At 42.1% G+C, this 20,743-nt stretch overlaps 1 protein-coding gene across 6 annotated transcripts; it reads right to left on the bottom strand.

Moving 5' to 3' along the window:
• Window positions 1-899: 899 nt before the first annotated feature.
• On the bottom strand, window positions 900-19,527 carry LOC135502407 (lysosomal alpha-glucosidase-like). Of its 6 annotated transcripts, none has more exons than XM_064795217.1 (16): window positions 19,477-19,527; window positions 14,519-15,306; window positions 9,491-9,636; window positions 8,967-9,232; window positions 8,307-8,542; window positions 7,887-8,123; window positions 7,137-7,250; window positions 6,651-6,856; window positions 6,087-6,220; window positions 5,349-5,500; window positions 4,852-5,006; window positions 4,225-4,309; window positions 3,705-3,886; window positions 2,777-2,868; window positions 2,000-2,049; window positions 900-1,629 (listed from the first exon to the last, which is right to left on the bottom strand). In XM_064795217.1, the coding sequence occupies exons 2-16, from the start codon at window positions 15,284-15,286 to the stop codon at window positions 1,402-1,404; spliced, it is 3,051 nt and encodes a 1,016-aa protein (XP_064651287.1). In that variant the 5' UTR covers window positions 15,287-15,306; window positions 19,477-19,527; the 3' UTR covers window positions 900-1,401. The 6 variants fall into 6 exon arrangements, with proteins under 6 accessions (XP_064651287.1, XP_064651285.1, XP_064651289.1 ...); XM_064795215.1 differs by lacking the exon at window positions 19,477-19,527 and adding an exon at window positions 16,686-16,800; XM_064795219.1 differs by lacking the exon at window positions 19,477-19,527 and adding an exon at window positions 16,755-16,771.
• Window positions 19,528-20,743: the final 1,216 nt, after the last annotated feature.

A 20,743-nucleotide genomic window follows, 5' to 3' on the forward strand; every position in this document is an offset into this window, starting at 1 on the left:
GCAGTATCCAACCATTAACTGGCCGCTCAAAGCGCTTGATAGGCCTCTTTAAAAAGCAAATGTTTCAGTTGTCCCTTGAAAGATAACAGAGAGCTGCAGTTCCTAACAGTTGAAGGAAGTTTGTTCCACAGCTGAGGGGCTCCAATTGAAAATGCTCTACCACCGACTGACATGACATTGGTCTTTGGGATAGACAGAAGAACGGCCGATGAAGAGCGCAGAGTTCGAGAAACGGTATGAACGGAGAGAAGTTCTGAAAGGTATTGGGGAGCAAGTTGGTGAAGACACTTGTAAGTGAAATGTATTGGAAGGGAGGTCATTTTATACTCTCTCGACCGACTAAAATTGCATGCAAATGCATAAGGACAATGTTTTTAAAAGAATTTCCATTGAAACACAACACAATGACCCTATCCCAGGCCCTTGAATTGGCCACAGTCGGTTGCGTTCTGGAAAAGTACCCTTTGAACCCAGCGGCCTTAGCTTACCGTGAACTTTATACTTGTCAGTCATGAAATGATCGATTTCTGCCACCCCCACCCCCCCCCCCCCCCCCCCCCTGCATCCGGCAACATCATCACAGATGGTTCTATACGATCACAAGTAGCTAGGGCCCACCGTTGTTTGATCCTGCGCTGTTTTCATTTTTTTAGGTACACCCTGTATAACTCGGCATTTCCCACACACAAGATTTGCCCGAGTGATTATCGACCAATTCACATTGACCGCTAGAAAGTGACCAGGCGTGCAACAGCTATCGATTGGTCGGTCATTGTGGCGCGAAAACTAGACTTACTGCATAATAATGAACGGGGCGTGAATTTTGTATGGAGTGTTATGTATGTTTGAGGGTAAATGCCCAAATAATAAAATATATTAACCATTTTGTAAGTGTAACATTTTTATTGAGCCACTCTGTATTATTTCATTAACTGCTAATTAGGCGTAATCTCTTTCCTGCCTCGCATGCATCACTTAATGTAAAATTATCTCACCGCGTCATTCTTTTTCACCTCATATAGCTGCCGAGTCTAGCTTAGCTTGAGTAATTAAATACTGATTCCACGAGTTTGTTAATTTTGCATTTGAAATTTCGCCGCAACGGCAAACTGTGACGTCTTTCCGCTGTAGTGGAAGAATGCCCTTATGCTTAATAATCCTAAAAGCTGTTTGCAAATCACTCACATTGTGTGGTGCTTGAGCCCCCGCCCCACCCAGATCTGATGCAAACTAATTTATATTCAGATGGGCCAGAATAGATCAAGTTAATTTACACCACGGATGTATGAACATCACTTTCCAATTGTGTTGACACCCACTTGGCATGTTTCAAAGTGTGTCCTTCTAAACATGATGAGTCAAAAAGGTCATCTTTTTTATTGACTTGTCCTGATTAATTATTTATTGCCATATAATGCTAAAGTTCTGATTCGATATCTCTATTTTGATCGAGTTAACCATCAACACATGACTCTGAGCATCGAAGCTGAATTGCGTAAACGGTTTGCCATTGATTGTCAAGCTGTTTGGCTTCGTGTCAACTCCTAAAACCCTTACGGTGCCCAGCGTCATTGAGGTCTCGAAGTGGCTCTGGACCACTACGCCGTTGATATAACCTCCTTGGTTCGTCTGAAAAAGAGAAAGCGACTGTAAAGACTCCATTTTTACTGAATTTAGCGCCCACATTTTTTGGTCTAAAATGCTATTACTACTGTACAAATTATGCAAAATAAACGATGATAAAGTCCGTATAGTGGGGAACGGAATCGGGTACAAAGTATTTTTTGCATTCTCATCCTAAAATAAATACTTTGTGTCCTGAAATTAATGTTCATATAACTTCCTGATAGAGTTCAGTGTAGGTACAGGGAGTGTTGGACTCCAATGCTATTCATTGGCCTTCCGGCCGAGTTGGAGTCATTCTTAGAGTTTTCCTACCGACAATGATCTGACAACTTTAATGCAGTATGCTTGCTTCATACATGATCGTAATACATACTTTCGCTGCTGTGAGTGAGATCAGGTTGCCCATGTACTGTCCATTTTGCACTAAAAGAAATGGAAACAAAAATCTCTTATCAGCAGATAAGTAATTCAATATTCAAGTATTTAAGTATTTAAGCCCCCCCCCCCCCCCAGTCCTAGCTGAACACGGCGACGTGACAATTGCTGCTATGGAAGGACATAACAACGCTTGCGCATCATTATAATTAGAATTGATGTGTTGCACGGAAATAGATTGTAATAATATGTGGGTAATGATATGATATCCCAAAAGCGCTTTGATCAGGCAAACATGGAAAAGCGCTATAAATAAGAACTCAATATTATTATTTGTGTTATTAATTCTTATTTGTATCAAATTGGCCTTTTGTAGACAAAGTTACATATCCCCTAATGTGATGCATTGATAAATGTACACAAGCTACTTTCTGAGAATACCATCGCCACTATGAATAAAAACAAAACTTTTGATAAATGCTGATAAAGCACTTTCTCGCATAGCTCGTTTGGCGTTAATGAAAATAGAAAACCTTTTTCGGTCATTACGTTGTTTTGCCCCTCATCCTGTAGTTAAAAGAATTCAGGCCTACTACCGCATCACACAATTTATTGTCTTCAAGTAAAGCCCACTTGCACTCGCTAAATTCCCATTGTTTTATTGTTTTATCAGGATTATCAGGACAACTCTTGTTGACATCGACCCCCACCGAACATTTTCAGGGGAGTCAATAGGCATAAACCGGCCCGGACAAATAAACGCGATCGTACTTACTTAGCGAGTCACCGTCATCCCAGTACCATTGAAAGTTGAACGGATTAGTCGTATTAGGCAGGGCAGCGACCAATTCAAACGGGTTCTTCCGGCTGGAGAAAAAGAAGAACTCTATTTGAAAGGATGAGGCAGATTTTCCTTCAATGCATGTTCTTCTCTTTTTTCAATAGTAAACATTTTTTTTCTGTACATGTTTGACGATTTTCTTCTTTTGTTTCAACTCTTATTTTTGGCACGGGCCGCACAAATCCAGGTGCAGGAAACTTCACGCCTCCTTGATCGAGTGCACCCGAATGTTCGACTTCATAAACGTCACCTCATCAGACCACGAGAATGTGACATTTATAGGCTACTCGTTATATTTATCTTGGTCACCGCAATAACACAGCGCTGTACACGTCATTGACAGTAGTGTCATCATTGTATCGGGGGAATCGAGAACAACTCACTGACGTCATGATGCCGTGCCTCGCCCCGTAGCCAGGCCCTTTGATATATTCGATGCTTTGAAAATAATCAAGCCCTTAAAGCAGAGGTAGCAAATAAGAAGATTTCGCCAACCTTACGAAGCGCAACGAACGAAAAAGTAGCAGTGGGTAAATGCATATTATCGACGTTTTATCAATTTTCCGATTCCGCCTAAAACTATGTAACAATATATTACATATAATTTGTTCGAGAGGCTAATTAGCCGATATAATTAACTGAGTGTGGTTTAACATTTGCCCCGTGTTACGACTATGCGGCTGCCTCCTCTCTCGGGAGATGCATGTAAGGCAATGTATCATAATTATCTAGCAGTCTATTGTAACTACATGTAGTGTATTACGCGTGCATTTTTCGGGAGCAGAAAACAGGTCAAAGGAGCCCTTTATGCCAATAATTTGAATCATGATATGATGGAAAAACCTTGGTTGTTAAGATGTACCTGAGTGTAGTTGTAACATTTGCCCCCTGTGTAACTACTATGCTACCTCCTCTCATATGCACGTTGATCTTATCCAGGGGAGCGTCAAGCGTGACCGATGCTCCCGAAGCCGCCATCTCATTTCCCGTCGCGTGGTCGAACCAGACATCTTTAGGGAAGTAAGCATCAACGGTGGTGGCACCCTAGGCAAGAAAGACCACGTCTTATTTGCTGTGGTTTTTTTCAGATATTTAGTTGACACTCATCGAATAACGTATCAGTTCGATAGCACAAGAATGTATTAAGGAACAGGCGATACAGATACAGCATAAGTACATTACCGATGCGATTCCATCTGCATTTTCTTATTCTTAATACATGTAATAATAGGCCGGAACTTTCTCGAGCAATGTTCGATATCTGCTCGATCCCGAAGTATTAGTAAAATGTGGTTTAATTTTAATCGATCCATTTTCGCGGACAACCAAAGGACACAATTCCATCGACATTGACGAGTGTACTGGAGCTATTTGCTATCTACCTGAGTTAAAACTGGTGAAATCATCAACGAGTCTCCCCACAGGAACTGCTTATCAATGGTATACGTCTTGGAATCTTTGGGGTACCTGGCCAAAGGTAAAATTTGAAACGTTTTTTAATTTCAAGAAGTTTACTACTTTCGGCGACAGAGGCATAGTGAGGACAGAGTACATGTACATGGTTTAATTGCCTCAACTCATGTAGCCATTTGGGATTAAGGCGGCCAAAACTTACTAAAGATAGTTTGGTAAGAGTCAAAACGACCTATGGGCAACATATTTTGTTTTGGAAATGGTGTATCAAAATCGTGGGCCTAAGCTCGTCTTTCACTAAATGGAGCTGATTTAATACGATTTTGTGGGTTTGACTTTAACTGTGATGCAGTGAATTGAAAGCCAATAAATGTGCGAATACTTTCCGGGCAACCTTTCGCTTTGGCTGCTCAATACTAACTTTGAGCTTATGGAAAATGCATTACGACAGCCAAGTTTAATAATGTTCGCATTGCTTTTCACCCATGTCAACCTCTACTGCAATCCCACCAGACTTCATGCTTCATATTTCTCAAATATGTTGTTTACTGAGAGTCAAGAAAGGCACTGACCACTCATTGGAATGTGACACTTACTGGAAAAACAATGGCCTAGCTACTCCTGTACCATTGATATGACTTTTGTAGAGCAGGGAGTATAACGTTGGCAGTAAGGTGTATCTAAGGGTGATGGCGTCTCTCATGGCGTCCTGGGCCGATTTTGGGAAACTTGGGTTGGCAGGGTCCTGGTCCTGGTGGGAAAATTAGAAAACATAATGTTTAATGTGAATGAATTAATGTGAATAAATCTGGCTGATCTTCTGACCAAGACTTAACTTGCCTCGATGAAATGTATCTAATAAACCATTAGTTCTAAAACGCATTTAAGAAATGCGAAAACCGAATTGTATAAGCCTAGCTACATGATGGCAAAAATACTTTTTATGGTATCGGCAAACTGGATCGAGTGGAACACAGTCAAGAACATGGACGTGTTGACCCTTATCCGAAGGCGTTTTATGAAGTTTCTATTGAACCCTTTGGTGCAAGAGAGACTGGATAAAGGAACACAAAACGTAACATAATTTACTCACGGGTGCACCTTTCGTATTATGGTTCCTCATGAAAGGGTAAAATGCTCCAAGTTGCATCCATCGCGCGCACAGCTCAGCGGTGGTTGAGCCCATGAAACCACAGATGTCAGCGCCAACCATTGGAATACCAAACATGTTGAAGTTCAGGATACCTGGTGTGGAATACAACAAAGTAATACTTCATGCAACCATTGCAAATATTTTGCTATCACAATTGCCTGAAAAGGTACGTGACAGAAAGCGACGACTCTCCACTCACTGGGGTTTCCCGGAATGGACGGTAAGAAGAGGTCAACGGGCCTGGCGCTCAGCTGTGTCATTGAAGGAGGTAGCTGACAAATAGAAAAATAACTGCAATGTTGATGGTTTGTTGGGAAATATCCCACGTTAGTGGAAGCCACCCTATAAATCAAACGAGGAAACGGTCCAACTCGACTAAAAATTGAACCCACTATCGCAAAACTTAGAGGGATCCGCATTTCATCCATTGGCGGTTCGGGATTGTTTGGCAAAAAGCAACTGATGGTACCAACATCTAACCTGGTATATGTTTGTATGAGGGTCCAATTGCACCATCAATATAGTTTGCATAATCATGTATTTACGGCCGACAGGGGCAGATTCTGGCACCACAGCTGGTGATGGTGGCGCTGGCAGACGGGGTGGGGGATATTTTCAGCCTGCTCTGACACAAGGGTTGCATTTGCAAGGACTTTTTTACACAAGAAACAATCTTACCGGGAATCGAATAATATATATTATTCCAATCGGCATTGTTGTCACCGAGCCAGTGGAATCCGTATTTCCCTGAGCCAGCGAATGTAGAACGGCTCACGGTGAATGGTCGCTTCTTCGTCAGGTTGGTGAGAACCCTAAGGAATAACATTAATTGACACGTCATGAAAATATTCACGTTTTCTTGAAATTAATGATGTTGATTACAGGGCATAACGTTATGAAACTGTAGTCGTTTCATCGCCAATTCTGATTGATTTGGTCCGTATCATAACGAAGATGACGATTATCATTGTGATTGTGGACAATTTCAACCTTTTCGTTCATTTCCCGCATCACAAAAAAAAGAATGAGAGGGATGATTTATAGACCAGCCGACATTTTGTTAAGAATAGTTAGCTCTGCAATTGGGTTTCAAATTTAAAATGTATGTGTTATAGCCTGGCTAATCAAATTCAAGCGAAATTTTTTGAAAAGAGGTCGTTGTACGATAACAGCTTGTTAGGAAATTGGACAATTTAAGATTTCGTTAGGAAATTGGCGTCTGATAAGATGCTAAAATCTCACTTGTTTGTCTGTACAATCTCAAAGTGTCCATACAGACTGTGAAGATTGTAATGAATGGAGAGGTTCTGCGGGGAGGACGGACATATAGTCTTGTCTCGGAGGTTGCCGCCAAGGACCCCGGGGACGAATGGTGGGTAGTCATATTTGTTGTTGGCAGGGCACCCCTTGGTTGAGCCAACAACAAAGTTTGATGGTTCGTTCATGTCCTGCAAAAAACATCACAATAATGTAATGTTTTGCATGTTAATACAGTGTTCAAATGATGCCATCCCGACAAAATATTCACAGTCAGATTAAATATTTTGGGCTTTTCCTTCAAGAAGGTGCTTCGAGGTTGCGTTCCTTTTTGTAGGCTGAAAAACCCTAAAGGTTATTCGGAGTATCATTCCAATGAACTTCTCATCAATCTCAACAAGCATTAATTGCACCAGACCAGCGTGTGGGCGAGGCTGGCGAAGTAGAAAACTCCTTATGATTTTAACTTACAATCCAAATTCCATCAAATGGGATCTGCTTTCGATAGCCACTTGCCAAGTCCAACCAGTAGCCGTAGGAAGCTGGGTTGCTGAAGTCTGGGTAGGCTGTGGTACCAGGCCAAACCTGAAAGTAAAGTTAAAGGAGGATAATCATACTTGGAGAACATCTTCTATAATAAACGTGACTCCGAGCCCCAAATAACTTTTTTCTGGTTTCGATCTCAGATTCGTGTCTTTAGCGCCCAGCAAACAAGCAATTTTTGTTGCTGCAATCGTGCGACAGAAAGATCGCTCGTCTGCGGATAAAACCTGTATCTGGGTTTGACGTTAACCGCAGGTCGAAGCGATCATTGACCTTGTATATCAGGCACAAAAATAGTTTCCTACATGGTGTCAGAGGATTAGCATGAAATTATGATGGCCAAATCCAGGGTATTTAAGGGGGTTGCGTCACATACCTTACCGTTGATTAGATCATGAACCCGTCATTCCATAGCCGTAGGTGTTGGATGAAGTTACACCCTTCTGTTTCCCTGAGCAAGGTGTTGGGGATGCCACGGCAAAATATCATGGTGTAATGCTTACCAGTGTGTTTAGGAGGAATGGATGACATGCCACGCCAACGCTTATTTTCATTATTAATACTAAATGCATACGGGCTGTATCCCTTGATGTTCGAGATAACCAGTCCCACGATCGTAGCTTAAATCTTTGTGAATAAGGTCCAACACCAGGGCATTTGGAGGGTTATTTGACCTACCACACCGATAATTGGACCAGAGCCGTCCGCCGCCTGGATGAAAATCCCCTTTGCTATACCAGAATCGTAAGGGTTGTACCCCTTGATGTTGGGGATTCCCGGGTCCACGATCATGATGTAGTGCTGGGTGTGGTTGTGGAGATCTTCGACCACTTTGTCGAGGTATGGATAGTTGACGGTGTCGTAGGTCCAGTCGTAGTGGTTATGCATGTAGTCAATGTCGTTCCATTGAGTGTCCTGCAGGTAAGGAAATAAGATTAAAGTGACACTCTCATTGTAGCTAAACGGAGAATATATGAAACCTCGCCACAAGTCCGAAAAACGTACTTGTACGTCACCTCCAGGGCTACAAGGCATTTTTTGTCGTTACTTAATACCACCATACAGACCTTATCGACGTTGAAACAAACAAAAACTTACGTAAGGGAAATTTCCGGCTCTCATTCTGTTTACCACACGCATCATGCCATCTGTTCCTCCGTAACCCCACCGACACAAGTGAAACCCGAGCGCCCAGTATGGCGGCATTATGGGCCGACCAATCACAGCGGTGTACTGGCTGATGACGTCATCAGGAGTTGGACCAGTGAAAACCCAGAAGTCCAGAATGCCTCCAATGGTCCGGTAGGTGATCGTTGAGCCGGATATAATGATATCTGTGAGTGAAGATATATATAACCTCATCAACATGCGACAGGTAACATCCAGTCCGTGCAGATTAACTAGTAATATTCCCTAGTTTTATTCCTTCAGGCGTTGGTCCCTCTCTTAGGGACGAATTTGTAAAACCTGCAGTCATCGCACTATAGCCAAACAAGTGCTTCTATGATAGGCCATTATTGAAAGGCTAGCAGTGCACACCACAAGACCCAGAGGTACACTCGCCATGAAGGAGGCCTGTTTTGAGACATCTACACCTACGATGTGGTGTCGCAAGCTCTCGATCGACTCGTTTAAAGTTTCTCGAAAGAAAATGGTGTCATCTTCCTCCTTCCAATTAATCTTCATTCTGATCAACACGGCAACACCATTTGTTTCTGATATTTGAAGTAGATGTCGCTTTCATGACAGAACACTCACCCATTGCATTGCTGTTAAGCAGAAACACGCCATAGGCATCGCCATCCTCTTTAATCCCGATGAAGAAGGGGTGTGTCCCGTACAGGTTGGTATTTTCCTGGGGTGGGACGTCCCTAGCCCAGAAGGTCACTTTCTTGGTGTTGGTTCCATCCAGCCAAAGCTGTCCCCGGTGTTCACCGAGGCCGTAGATATATTTTGTTGGGAGACTGCTGGAGATTTCGATGAACTGGTCGGCGTAGGTTAGCTGGTATTTGGTTGTGTCGAAACTGAAAATTGAAGCCGAAAGAAGGGTCAATGACAAAGGTGATGCATGTCGCTGGAGCCTTGGCGAGTTGCAATATGCTAAAAAAAGCAACATTTAGCCCCAAAATATGTTCTTTTACATTCTCTGCACATTACTTTTCACTGCGTTAAACAATAGGCATTCCAAAATAATGTGTGAGAGATAAATTATTAATATTCCTCATATAACTCAACAACATTTGTACAAAAACATAGGTGCTGCCGATGACCCATTAACTTACAGTTTCGAGCCCGTGCTTGACCTCGAGATGGTCAAGCCAGCTGGAACCTGCTGGAAGTCGACCTTGTAGTCTGTACTGCTGACCTTGCTTGTGACCTTGGGGGTGTCGATTGGGACTTCGTAGCGCTTGTTCTGCGGGTCATAGATCTGGGGAAAACGGTGTAAATACGCTGATTTTAGAGTAGTAGGCATATGGTCATCTGGACTCAGATATGTATTTGAATACATCAAAGTAAGCACAGACTAATACAATTATACTTTAAGATTTATTTGGATGAATATACATTACTGACAGTGAGCGTACGGGCTTAAGCTCAGTATAGCCTCCGCCCATCGAGTTCATCCAGACCCGTAGCTTTATTTGGATGAATATTTCACAGTATATACAGTTAGCGGACGGGTCGGAACACATTTTATGACTATTTTTCCGAGTAACTGATGTTTTGTTTTGTAGAATGTTCGAATTCGTCTTCCTAATTTTGCGTTTTGAACTCTGATCAATTATGCATCCAAACTCCACTCGCATTTTGGTACATAAAACACACAACTATTTAATATTGTTTTCGTGAAATAAGATGGTTTAGAATTCCAAAACTTTTACTGACAACATACTGACAACATTTTAGCAACATTTTTGGGTTGCAACAAATGTTGGCAAAATCTTGCCTAGTGTGTAAAGTGAAAAATGCGTGTAACAATATTTTTACAACACGTTGTAAAAATGTTGCAAATTAAATTAAATGCAAAGCAATTCTTCGTTGCAGTACAGCTGGCACGCGGTAGTGTGGAATTCCCTTGGCGGGAGTGGAGGCGGGGACCCAACAACAACCCCTTGCCCTGCATGTGCAGGGTAAGACCCACTATATCAGAACTAGTATTGGGCAATTCGCCTAACAGCAAATTGCAGACCATATCCCTGGTGAAAGTATTTTGTCATGTTGAGAAATAGGTTTGCACCAGGATATAACTAGATAAATCAGAGGCAAATAACCCTGAATAACCAGCTGAATTAGGTTGTGACAGTAGGTGCATCATAAATACTAGAATTAGCGATGGTTCTGGGACTGCAACAACTCAGCATATGGATGGTCAGAATCCAGCAGACAACAAGCAAATGTAATCTGAATCTCAACATCTTTCGTATCTTTTGATGAGTTTTCTGGTCGAGTGAGGGAAACCAGTTGGCCATCTGATATGGCTGGTGGGGATGAAAGCTCCCAATGTTGGGACGACCAATAATACATTGCGTCTCCACAGTATTTATATTATAATACCTCCCTCCATGCACACATGGTTCTGCTGCCAATTTTTTCTTCAAATGATCTAGGTGTCAATCATGCACTTGTGGGTACTGGCACCACGTAGGTAACTTCTGATCTGATCTTAAGTGGCAGGTTTTTGGTGCTTTGTCCTGGTGCTCATTTTTAAGATGACAAAACAATATCACCAGGGATATGGTCTGCAATTGCTGTTAGGAAAGTCACAACCTGGGGACAAAAAATAAATGTGATTTAGAGTTCGCATTCCTTTGAAGTGTAGGTTGCAACATCCCAGGCCATTGATGCATGCATGGTCACAACATAGGGGCAACCGGGAATCATGGCAAGGATTTTTACAACCATTCTTTTGAGGTGTAGATTGTGATGTGAGGGAAGTGTCTTGATCTCTGCATAAAATTCCTTCGACATGGTGCAACAAACCAGTCCAGTAGATATATACATGGTCATAGCATACGGCATCGAGACAACCAGTATGCAAGGTTACGGCCAGGCCCAAGGGGTATGACCGATCAGCACTAAGAGTAAAAACGTAAAATGCAATAATATCTTTTTAAACTAACTGCCACAGTAGGTTTATTTATTCAGTCTTTTTGAAGTAAAAGTATTACAGTGAAAAGAACGAAATACGGCTGGAATATTATACTGGTTTGTCTTCGGACGGCAAATTCAGCACTGCACCGATGTCAAGGTTAAGACGGTTATACGACTTTGCCTCATCAGCTCCTCGTGGTCAAGGCTCCTATATCCGTGACTGATGCGGTCGCAGAACAGAACAGATGCTGATCATCCCCGTCACTGCGTCAGGCTGTAAAACAGAGCGAGGAAATATTTTAACTTCACCAGAAGTTTTATCATTCATTATTCAGACCAACAGACACTGACTACCTGCTAATAGTCTATGAATTTCATTGTCATAATTCAGAACAAACACTTATCACCTTTGCTGACAATATTTTCAGAAGGTGTGTACATTCGTGTGTCCATTTACACTGCACTTGTATACGTGCTTTACTGTACATTTCTACAGGAGTGAGCAGGATGTACAGAAAAACGATCTCCAAAACTGTTGCTTTCAGCACTCGCGACACGTTAAGCGAGGTTTTAGCAATTATTTTCAGTGAAGGTATATCTCATGTGTAGAGTCTGGGTGATTTTGAGACATTCTTAGGTGTTTAAGGCGCACAGTTTGATGAAACTTGCCCGAATTCGTAATTTTTTTGATGAATATATATCCGCCATTGCGGGGATCTGGAAACTTTCGGATGACAAGTTTGCCTCAAAAGATGGACGTGCTCCCTATAATCACCCAAACTAACAGCGAATATATATTCTTAAGATCCTTTTCTTGACCTCTGATGAGTTAATTTTGTCTGATGCAGTGTTTCAACACAAATTTGATGGCGATTACAATCACGAAAAAATCACACTCACCCAGTCCAGAATGCACAGACGAAATGTCTGTTGGCTCTTCCATGTAGCGGGTATCCTCCCACCTGTTCAGGTCGGGACAGATCAACGTTGAGCAACTTGCCTAATCGGTAAAAACGCGGGAGGCAGTGCTATTACCGGAACGGTTCAGAACCGGCGATTTTCATCAAAAATCACCCGAAAACTAAAAAAGTAAGCAACGGCTGCAAAAATAAAGTACACGTTGTTCGTTATCAGGTTATGAAACGTAACCTAACCAAATTTCAGGTCGTTCCGTGCGGCAGTTTCGGAGATACGTGTCGAAAACCACATCCCTCGGGTCCTGGCGATCGGCTCAGTAAAAACAATAGACCATATCCACGGAGTTGTGGATATGGTCTAATGACAGCCAAGGCGAGTCGATTCCGATACGTTGCACTTGACGTCAGCTGGGTAGAAGCAGTATGGAATTCCCCTTGGCGGGTAGTGGAGCTAGGCGGGAAGCGAAATTTTTTTCTGCAGGATACTTCTGCCACAGTGTACATCTGACAGCCAATCACAATTGGCGCGATCTTTGACGTCACACTGTTTATTTATGCATGATAATGCAAATACAATGGACGATACCGAGTCGCATGCCGAGTGCCACTTCAACTGTGAATGTGACAATAGTTCATTGTCTGACCCCAATTATGCTCAACTCAAGGTTTGTGTCGTAGTGTTTAGGAATGAATTGCACAGATTCATTGTAAAATTGATGATATTATGCGTACAAAAGAGGCATCAGCTGATCTGATCGCTACATTGCAGTGCATGCATTGATTTGTGAAATTTTAAGGGGCAGTGACACTGACAGTGTTGCCAATGTTGATAATTATTAAAGGGACAGTGTATCCGATGTCTCGCGATTTGTGAAATTTTAAGGGGCAGTGACACTGACAGTGTTGCCAATGTTGATAATTATTAAAGGGACAGTGTATCCGATGTCTGCTGTTGAAGGTATCAGGCCTATTTTGGTAGTTTGAACATTGTTGAAGGGCCATTGTATAAAACACATTTTGACAAGCAAACAAAATAAATTGAATGGTGGCGCCACCTATGCATATACAGCAGAACTAGTTACACGGTTGACAGATAAACATTCAACCTCGGCTATTTTGCCGAGCACAGTGCGCCTTTAACAGACAAGTCCAATAAATACAGTCCACTCGACAATGAAAATACATGTTAAGATACTGCAAATAAATATATTTTAGCTAATATACTCCTCTAACCATTTGCTAACTTGTTCTTTCCAAGATTATCAGAACACGTGGCATTGTTGACATTATTGCGCCATGTGGAAAGATGATGTCAACAAAGACACGTGCTTGCCTTGAATTCTGATTGGCTGTCAGATGTACACTATGGCAGAAGTATCCTGCAGAAAAAAATTTCGCAGGCGGGAACCCAACAACAATCTCTCGCCCTGCATGTATCAGGTTAGACCCGCTATCAGGATGACAGTCTGTGCGAGTCGATTCCGATACGTTGCACTTGACGTCAGCTGGGTAGAAGTAGTATGTAATTCCCCTTGACGGTAGTGGAGCTAGGCGGGAACCCAACAACAACCTCTCGCCCTGCATGTATCAGGATGCAAACTACAGGATGACAGTATATGCTGGTCGATTCTGGTAGGTTGCATTTGACGTCAGCTGGGTAGAAGTCGGAAGTGGCGGCGAGAAATTAAACCAACAAGAGTGCCGAGCCATTTATGTTAACGAGCTAAGAAAAACGGTGCCATTGCATGTAGAGTTATATTTTTCTTGAAAGGCCAGACATTTGCCAACAATAAATAATTGGAATTCTGTGCATAACTCCAGTAAATTATTTTTTAGTGTGATATTTCCTAAAATGCAAAATGATGGCGCCGGCGTCGTGAGGAAGAAGTCAAAAACCGGTGTGACAGCGGATATAGTCCCCCTGGAGTCATAGTCCGGTAGCATTGTATTTGACCAATTAAGCAGCATGATCTATTGTACCGCTAACCCTAACCAAAACATTTAGCAATGCGGGCTATTGTTACACGGACTATCAGCCCTAGGACTACTATCCCCGTCACACCGGACAAGTCACCTCGGCAGTTAAAGATAGAGTGAATACAAATAAGAAGGCTATCAACCTTACAATGTAAAACGGGTTCTTGTTTTGGTCTCCATCATTAGGTCTGTCTGCAGCGTCATCACATCGTGCCACCAATGGGAGTTTTTGTTACGTTTAAGCTTGGCAGTTAATAACCTCGACCTCGGCAGTTTATAGCGATATAGGAAGAGTGATTGCAAATAAAAAAGGCTAGTATCTACCTTAAAATGAGCTCTTGTTTTGGTCTCCATCATTAGGTCCATCTGCAGCGTCATCACATCGTCCGGCCAATGGGAATGTTTGTTACGTGTAAGTTTGGTAGTGTAACCAAAGGACGTCGGCTGTGGTTGGCTCATGTTGTATCCTGTAGAATTATCAGCTGGGTAGAAGCAATACGGAATGCCATTGGCTGTACTGGATGCCGGGACCCAACAACAGCCTTTAGCCTTACATTTATCAGGGCTTGCCCCGCTCTCGGGGTAACAGTCCAAGCGAGTCGGATCAGGGACGTTGCACTTCGGATCCGGGGGAGTCGATGAGGGGTAGAAGCACCACGGCGTATCCTGAACCATGCTGTCAACTCGATTGCTGCGCTCTGTTGGCTTCCAGCAACATCCCTTTGCCTTGCATTTGTCCTCAGAAGCTCCGCCCTCGGGAAAGCAATCTGTCCGCGTTGCAACAGAACAGGACGGGCCGACAGCACTCCCAGTCATCCCAGGCAGTAGAGTCCTGTCAGATTCTGGCCCATTCCCTTCGTATACCAAATCCTTATTTTCTAAATCGTTAAGACATATTTCGCTAGCATAGAGTAATAATGCGGTAATCCCAATAGTCGCGAGGAAAGCAACTCCAGATACCACCATCACGAAGACCAGACAGTTCCTCCGGGCTCTCTCGGGGTCCTTTGGGGAATTCTTCTTGCTACGGACGGGATAAAAGACGAGCGTGGGCAAGCCGGACTTTACTAATTGATGCTTGTCTTCCTTCATAGCTTCGTCATGAAGTTAGCCTGAAAAGAATAATTAGAGATGTCTGCCCTGTATTTTTCACTTACGAAACTTTTACGTACGCACAGTGTATAAACGAGCATGCTATATCTCCCGGAATAGAGTCCATTGATCACATTCTTCCTGTTGGTATAGCATGCTCTGACAAACTTGTGCACAGTGTAAAACCCGATGTAAAAGTCGATATCCGGCCCTATTGTATTCCATGCAGGCCTACGGATGGTATATGGTTCTATATAGAGACCATGATCGTCAATTGCTCAGAGGTTAAAGCGCATAATATAATCCTTTGTTTCAAAATGTTTGAAAATGTATTTCTGTATCTTTTGTTAAGGTGTGTAAAGGGTTGATAACACTGATAAATATTTACAATATATAATAATGGAAAAAATATGCATCACTCAAGAAAAACGTTGAGAAAGTTGGCAAAGACCGCCTAACAAAATCTGCACTGCGAATAGGAAAGGTCAGGGTAGACATTTGGTTGCATGTTCTGACGCGTTTCTTACCTTTTCGTTATCAAGTTGATAGTCAGTTGTTGAATAACATAGGCCTAGTAGGAGGTCTGATATTTACTTTGGAGCGATAGTGTATCATAATTCTATAATTGGATAAGTAATTAGGACAATACGAATATGATCATCACGAGCTATGAAAATTTGTCAAAGTTCAAGAGAGTTTTTGTGCAGATACGAGTTAAGAAGACATTGAGAATCAATATCACGACATAAACAATCCACCATTATCATAATCAATATAGCAGCTCGTAGGACGTTTGTATGCCCACAGATGGTAACGGACATGCATAGCATCTTGACCCTCAATGTATTGACATTTCCCTGGACATTGCTCGGCTTACAGAAAATGTGCGTCGAGGCTACGGAGGCAATTCCGATGGAAGTTCAGTATGCATGCTTAGCGGCCTGCACTCGACCGTGGGAGCACCATCTTTTTACGCCATATTTCATCAGACACCCAAATTTCTTGTTGCTTCCCCCTGCAGCGCCAATGATGATGATGATGATGATGACTATGATACATACATCCTTTACAGCCTGTGGTCACAGGCGCGTGATGAAGACACCAGACTAAATCAATCAATTCGCAATCGATCAGTCGCCAACCTTTTATGCCTGTTATTTATTCTTATGCATCTTGACCACCAAGGTTTTTACATCCTAGCAACATTTAGGATTTTATATACGCCGGCTACATTTTATAAACCCCGGCTACATGAGGTCCCGGATGAACGTATATGCTGAAAATCAGTATATGTTGTAAAATGTATTCTAAACATAGAATAATAGTATGTGGTTTCAAAACAGCTCTGCAGATGGCGATAGTGAGCTTCGACACCGTGAAGAGGCTTTGATGTACGTACCTTTCCGCAGGAAAGCGAAGGCTCATGTGACCGGCGGGAAAAGTAACCAATCCAAACAATACTACTCACTTTCTTCCGTACTCGTGACGGGAATCCCACTCGTGGCATACATAGGCCAACGCGGAAGACCTACTACAGCTAATTACAATCATGTGACACAAGTGTCCGTAATTGCCAATTCTGATAACGGTATAACATGTATAATGGGTGAGAGTGTCACGCGAGATGACCTTAAATGGGTCAATGGGAATGTCTATCCAATGTATGTATATCTCAACAAGCTGCTGATCTCAATAAAAAAATAGTTTCTGAATTTAAATGACAGATACCATTCTCCATAGCAGACATGATAATATTCAGGCATGACCGCCTGAACAAACTTCTATCACTGAGCCGGAGTATGGGCCAATATAATGACATTATCAAGGGCATTATCACTAAAGCTGTTAGACTCCCGGGGCAGTCTATTTCGTCATCCTATTCAGATTGTCTCATAGCTGTCGGCTACCAATTCACCTCCTTCCACTCGAGTGTAGTATTTCCCATCATCAAATTCCACATAAAAGTGTTGAAATTTTAATCTGACTGAATTATCACGCCACCCGATTTCAATCCCGACTCGAACCTGCGTGCAGCGATCATCTTGTATTTGTGCGGGTCGGTACATTTACGCCGCGCAGCGTTCATCATCACCTATTCACCTGTCTAGAATAAGACATCCCAGTTTTGAGACAGACAAGTTATTTCTTGCAATTTACTGCACACAGTGTTTGACCCCTAATAGCCTGCAACTAGCGCCATATACAAATACTCGAAATCTTGGGACTACCCATTTCCCATTTAAATGACCGGATCGTAGACCGTTAAAATCACTGGCACCGCGTCAATCTGTGTCTTTTTGGTTTACAATGTGATCCTTATTTCTGTCACTAAATTTGTTTTTCCGTCGATTTTTCTCCTTGAATTCTATCACAGCAGGTCTTATTATTGTTCATAGACTAGCTGAATTTGTATGCAATTTTGTCTCTCATCATATTTATTTCGTATAAAGTGCTGTTTTTTTTAGAAAAGGTTTTTTCGTGGTCATTTGTCCGTTTATTTCATGGATATTTTGGGTGATGTCCGTTTACTCGATAACCGCTTTTAAAATCAAATCAAAGGTTTTTAATGTATTTGATATTAATTAATAGTACTATTAGTCGAGTGGGATTGTCGTTGGATGTTGACTGTTGGACAGTTGTTATGAGGGAATGACGAAAATATGACCAAATTGTTGAGATTATATTCACTTCGTGAATACCTTTCCCTTTGAGAATGTCGAATTGTAAAATAGAACGTGATCGACAAACCTGGCGTTTTTCGCAAAAATTCATGTGTGCACGTGTTATATGTTCATTTCAATTTATTTTAATTTATAATTTCGACGTGTTCTTATGGAGTATTGCATCTCATTGATTTTCGTATGTGCGGACCGCCTTCTAAGTTTTTCAAGGCAGTAAATTTGAATCGAAGGGGTGAAAGCTAAATAGCTCATTTTTTGTCATTTGAAGCTGTTTCGGTTGCCTAGTGGATACACTCTCTGCGTATCACACGGTAGACCCGAGTTGCCCTTTCACCGCCGTAGTCATAATAATATTCCGACTACACGGCAGGGCGCCATTATTTCAACACTGAACTTTAGTTCACTCCCCTGTTATGAGAGGGCTTTCCCGTTGATTTTCGTCTGCATCACAAGTTTAAGCCGGTGTAATGTTTTTGAGTGTTTCTGTTTTTGAGTGTTTCCCCTCATTGTTTGGGAACGCTCAAAAATAGATTGACAAGTTTTTCTGTGTATCCCCCCTATTGAAAAGTCGTGGTCTCTCTAGCTGCCTATTGTTTGGAAACACTGACACATGGGAAACAACCACAGATGTTACACCGGGTCGCAGTAGAAAGTTTTTTGCTATTTCACCAAATCAATGTATTCGTCAAAATTCTGAAGGCACGTTAAAATGGCGTCCAGAAGAATAATTAGTTGAAATGAAGTTGTTGGTCCTCGATACAACCTAAGTTTCAGTGGCCTGAGGCCTAACCAAGCCCATTGTAAACCTGACGCCGATAGGCTTGCTCTGTTTTTGCCTATATGCGGGCCCTTTTTTTTCGTAACGTGTCAACTACTGTTTTTACATGATGACTTTTCTAATTGGACATCATAGAGGCTGAAAATAATTTAGAAATTAAATTAGAAGTAAATGTAGTTTCAAACATTTCCAGCAGATGGTGTTATGGCTGCACCGAACCCCTGGTAACAGCTTTACGTCATATGCCGCATCACCGCCAGAATCTCGGGGTTGACTTAGCATGTCTGACCTCTGACCCGTCTAGTTGGCCGTTACGTGTCACTACTAACTGTTTCTACATGACAAAAACATTTTTGTGGCCCACCAAATCGGTTTTAAAGGGGGACTATAGGCAGGAGGAGAGGGGCTAATTTGGCCAACTTCAAGTGACTAGTATACATAGAACCGGCCAATGGTCATGTCAGGCTCAGTACTAAATATATTCCTCGTACAAACTTGAATAATTTCGACGTACTGTGAGATATTAGAGAGACCCCTATTGGCGGCTTTTTGTAACTTTATCTTGCCTGCCTAGCTGCTGCCGATAGTGTCCTTCGTCTTATGGCAGACATAAATCAAGATACCTGACACGAACATACGAAAACAAGCCCATTGGGTTCCAGAGTCGCAGCTAGTGAGGCGGACGATGGCTGAGGAGAGGTAAAAGGGGTAAAATACGGACTAAAACTCACCAAGGCAAAAATACCATCAAACTGGGGAAGGGGAATCCCCAGCAATGCACTGCACGGCGTGTTAGTACTTATCACTAGACGGAAAAAAATCATGCTCTAGATTTCTGCTCTAGTTTTAACTGCAGACTACCAAGGCTCATACACGGTCACAATGGGTAGTTGATAAAGCTTGGAATCAGTGAAACCTTGGAACCAGTGATAAACCTTGGAATCAGTCCTAAAAATGCATAAAAACATGAAATAATGCCATTCGAACCTAACGTGGTTACGAATCAACATTTGGAGCTTATTCTTACATGATCAGATCGGAATTTTATGGTAATTTAGAAATCTGTCGCATATCCGATTCAATAGTCTATATTTTAGAACAACCCAGTTGTACCTCGCCTCCAGTGTACAGTACTGATCTCCCAAATATGGGAAGACACGCCCACCACACACCCATAATATGGACCAATAGCGCTCCTCTTATAAATACGCCACCACCACGCGGGGCCTATTTGAACTACGGATCGGTCTGTTCATACAGGGTGATACAGAGAAAATTGGGGGCCTGTCATGCATTATGCATGGATAAGGTTGACGACTATGTCTAGGCCTGATTGTCTATGATTGACTGATATTTTATAACAAACGATAAATAAAAGAAGCCTAGTCATGTATGTTTATTACCGAAGTTTGCGGATGAAAATTTCCTTCGCCGTGAGCGATTTCTTACATCTTCCAGTACGCATCGAGGGATGCAGAGATCTTTGTGACGTCACCAGTTCTAAGCGGTTTTTTTTTATTCACGTGTGTGTTTGTCCTATGATCTCGTGCATCTAGTACCAAGCATAATACTTTATCGTCTATGGAATACAAAACAATCATAAAAACTAATTTTTGCTTCCATTGAAGAGAAATAAAATATTTTAACGACCACAGCGCATTGCCAATTGATGACGTCATCCTCCACATTAAAAATGTTGGTTTCTGAACAAGGAGGATACCGCGGTGACGTCACGGCTTTTCCAAGATGGCGCTTCATATTGTAAACAAACTCGATCCACGGCCAAGGGAAAATCAAGTCATCAAAAAAGTTAGATTTTTCGCATCAAATCAGAGTTATTAGTACTTTTCTGCTATGAAATAAGTCTTCAGACAATAAGCTATCATTTGAATAATGAAAAGTGCTGTTTTGATGGGGAAAAATAGGGTTTTTTAAACCAAATAGCCGGCACCGATCTTCCAAAATTAGCGATGGTTTCAAAACAGTCTCCCAGATATG

This window comes from Lineus longissimus, chromosome 18 (genome assembly GCF_910592395.1).
Source record: "Lineus longissimus chromosome 18, tnLinLong1.2, whole genome shotgun sequence".
Lineage (NCBI taxonomy): Eukaryota > Metazoa > Nemertea > Pilidiophora > Heteronemertea > Lineidae > Lineus > Lineus longissimus.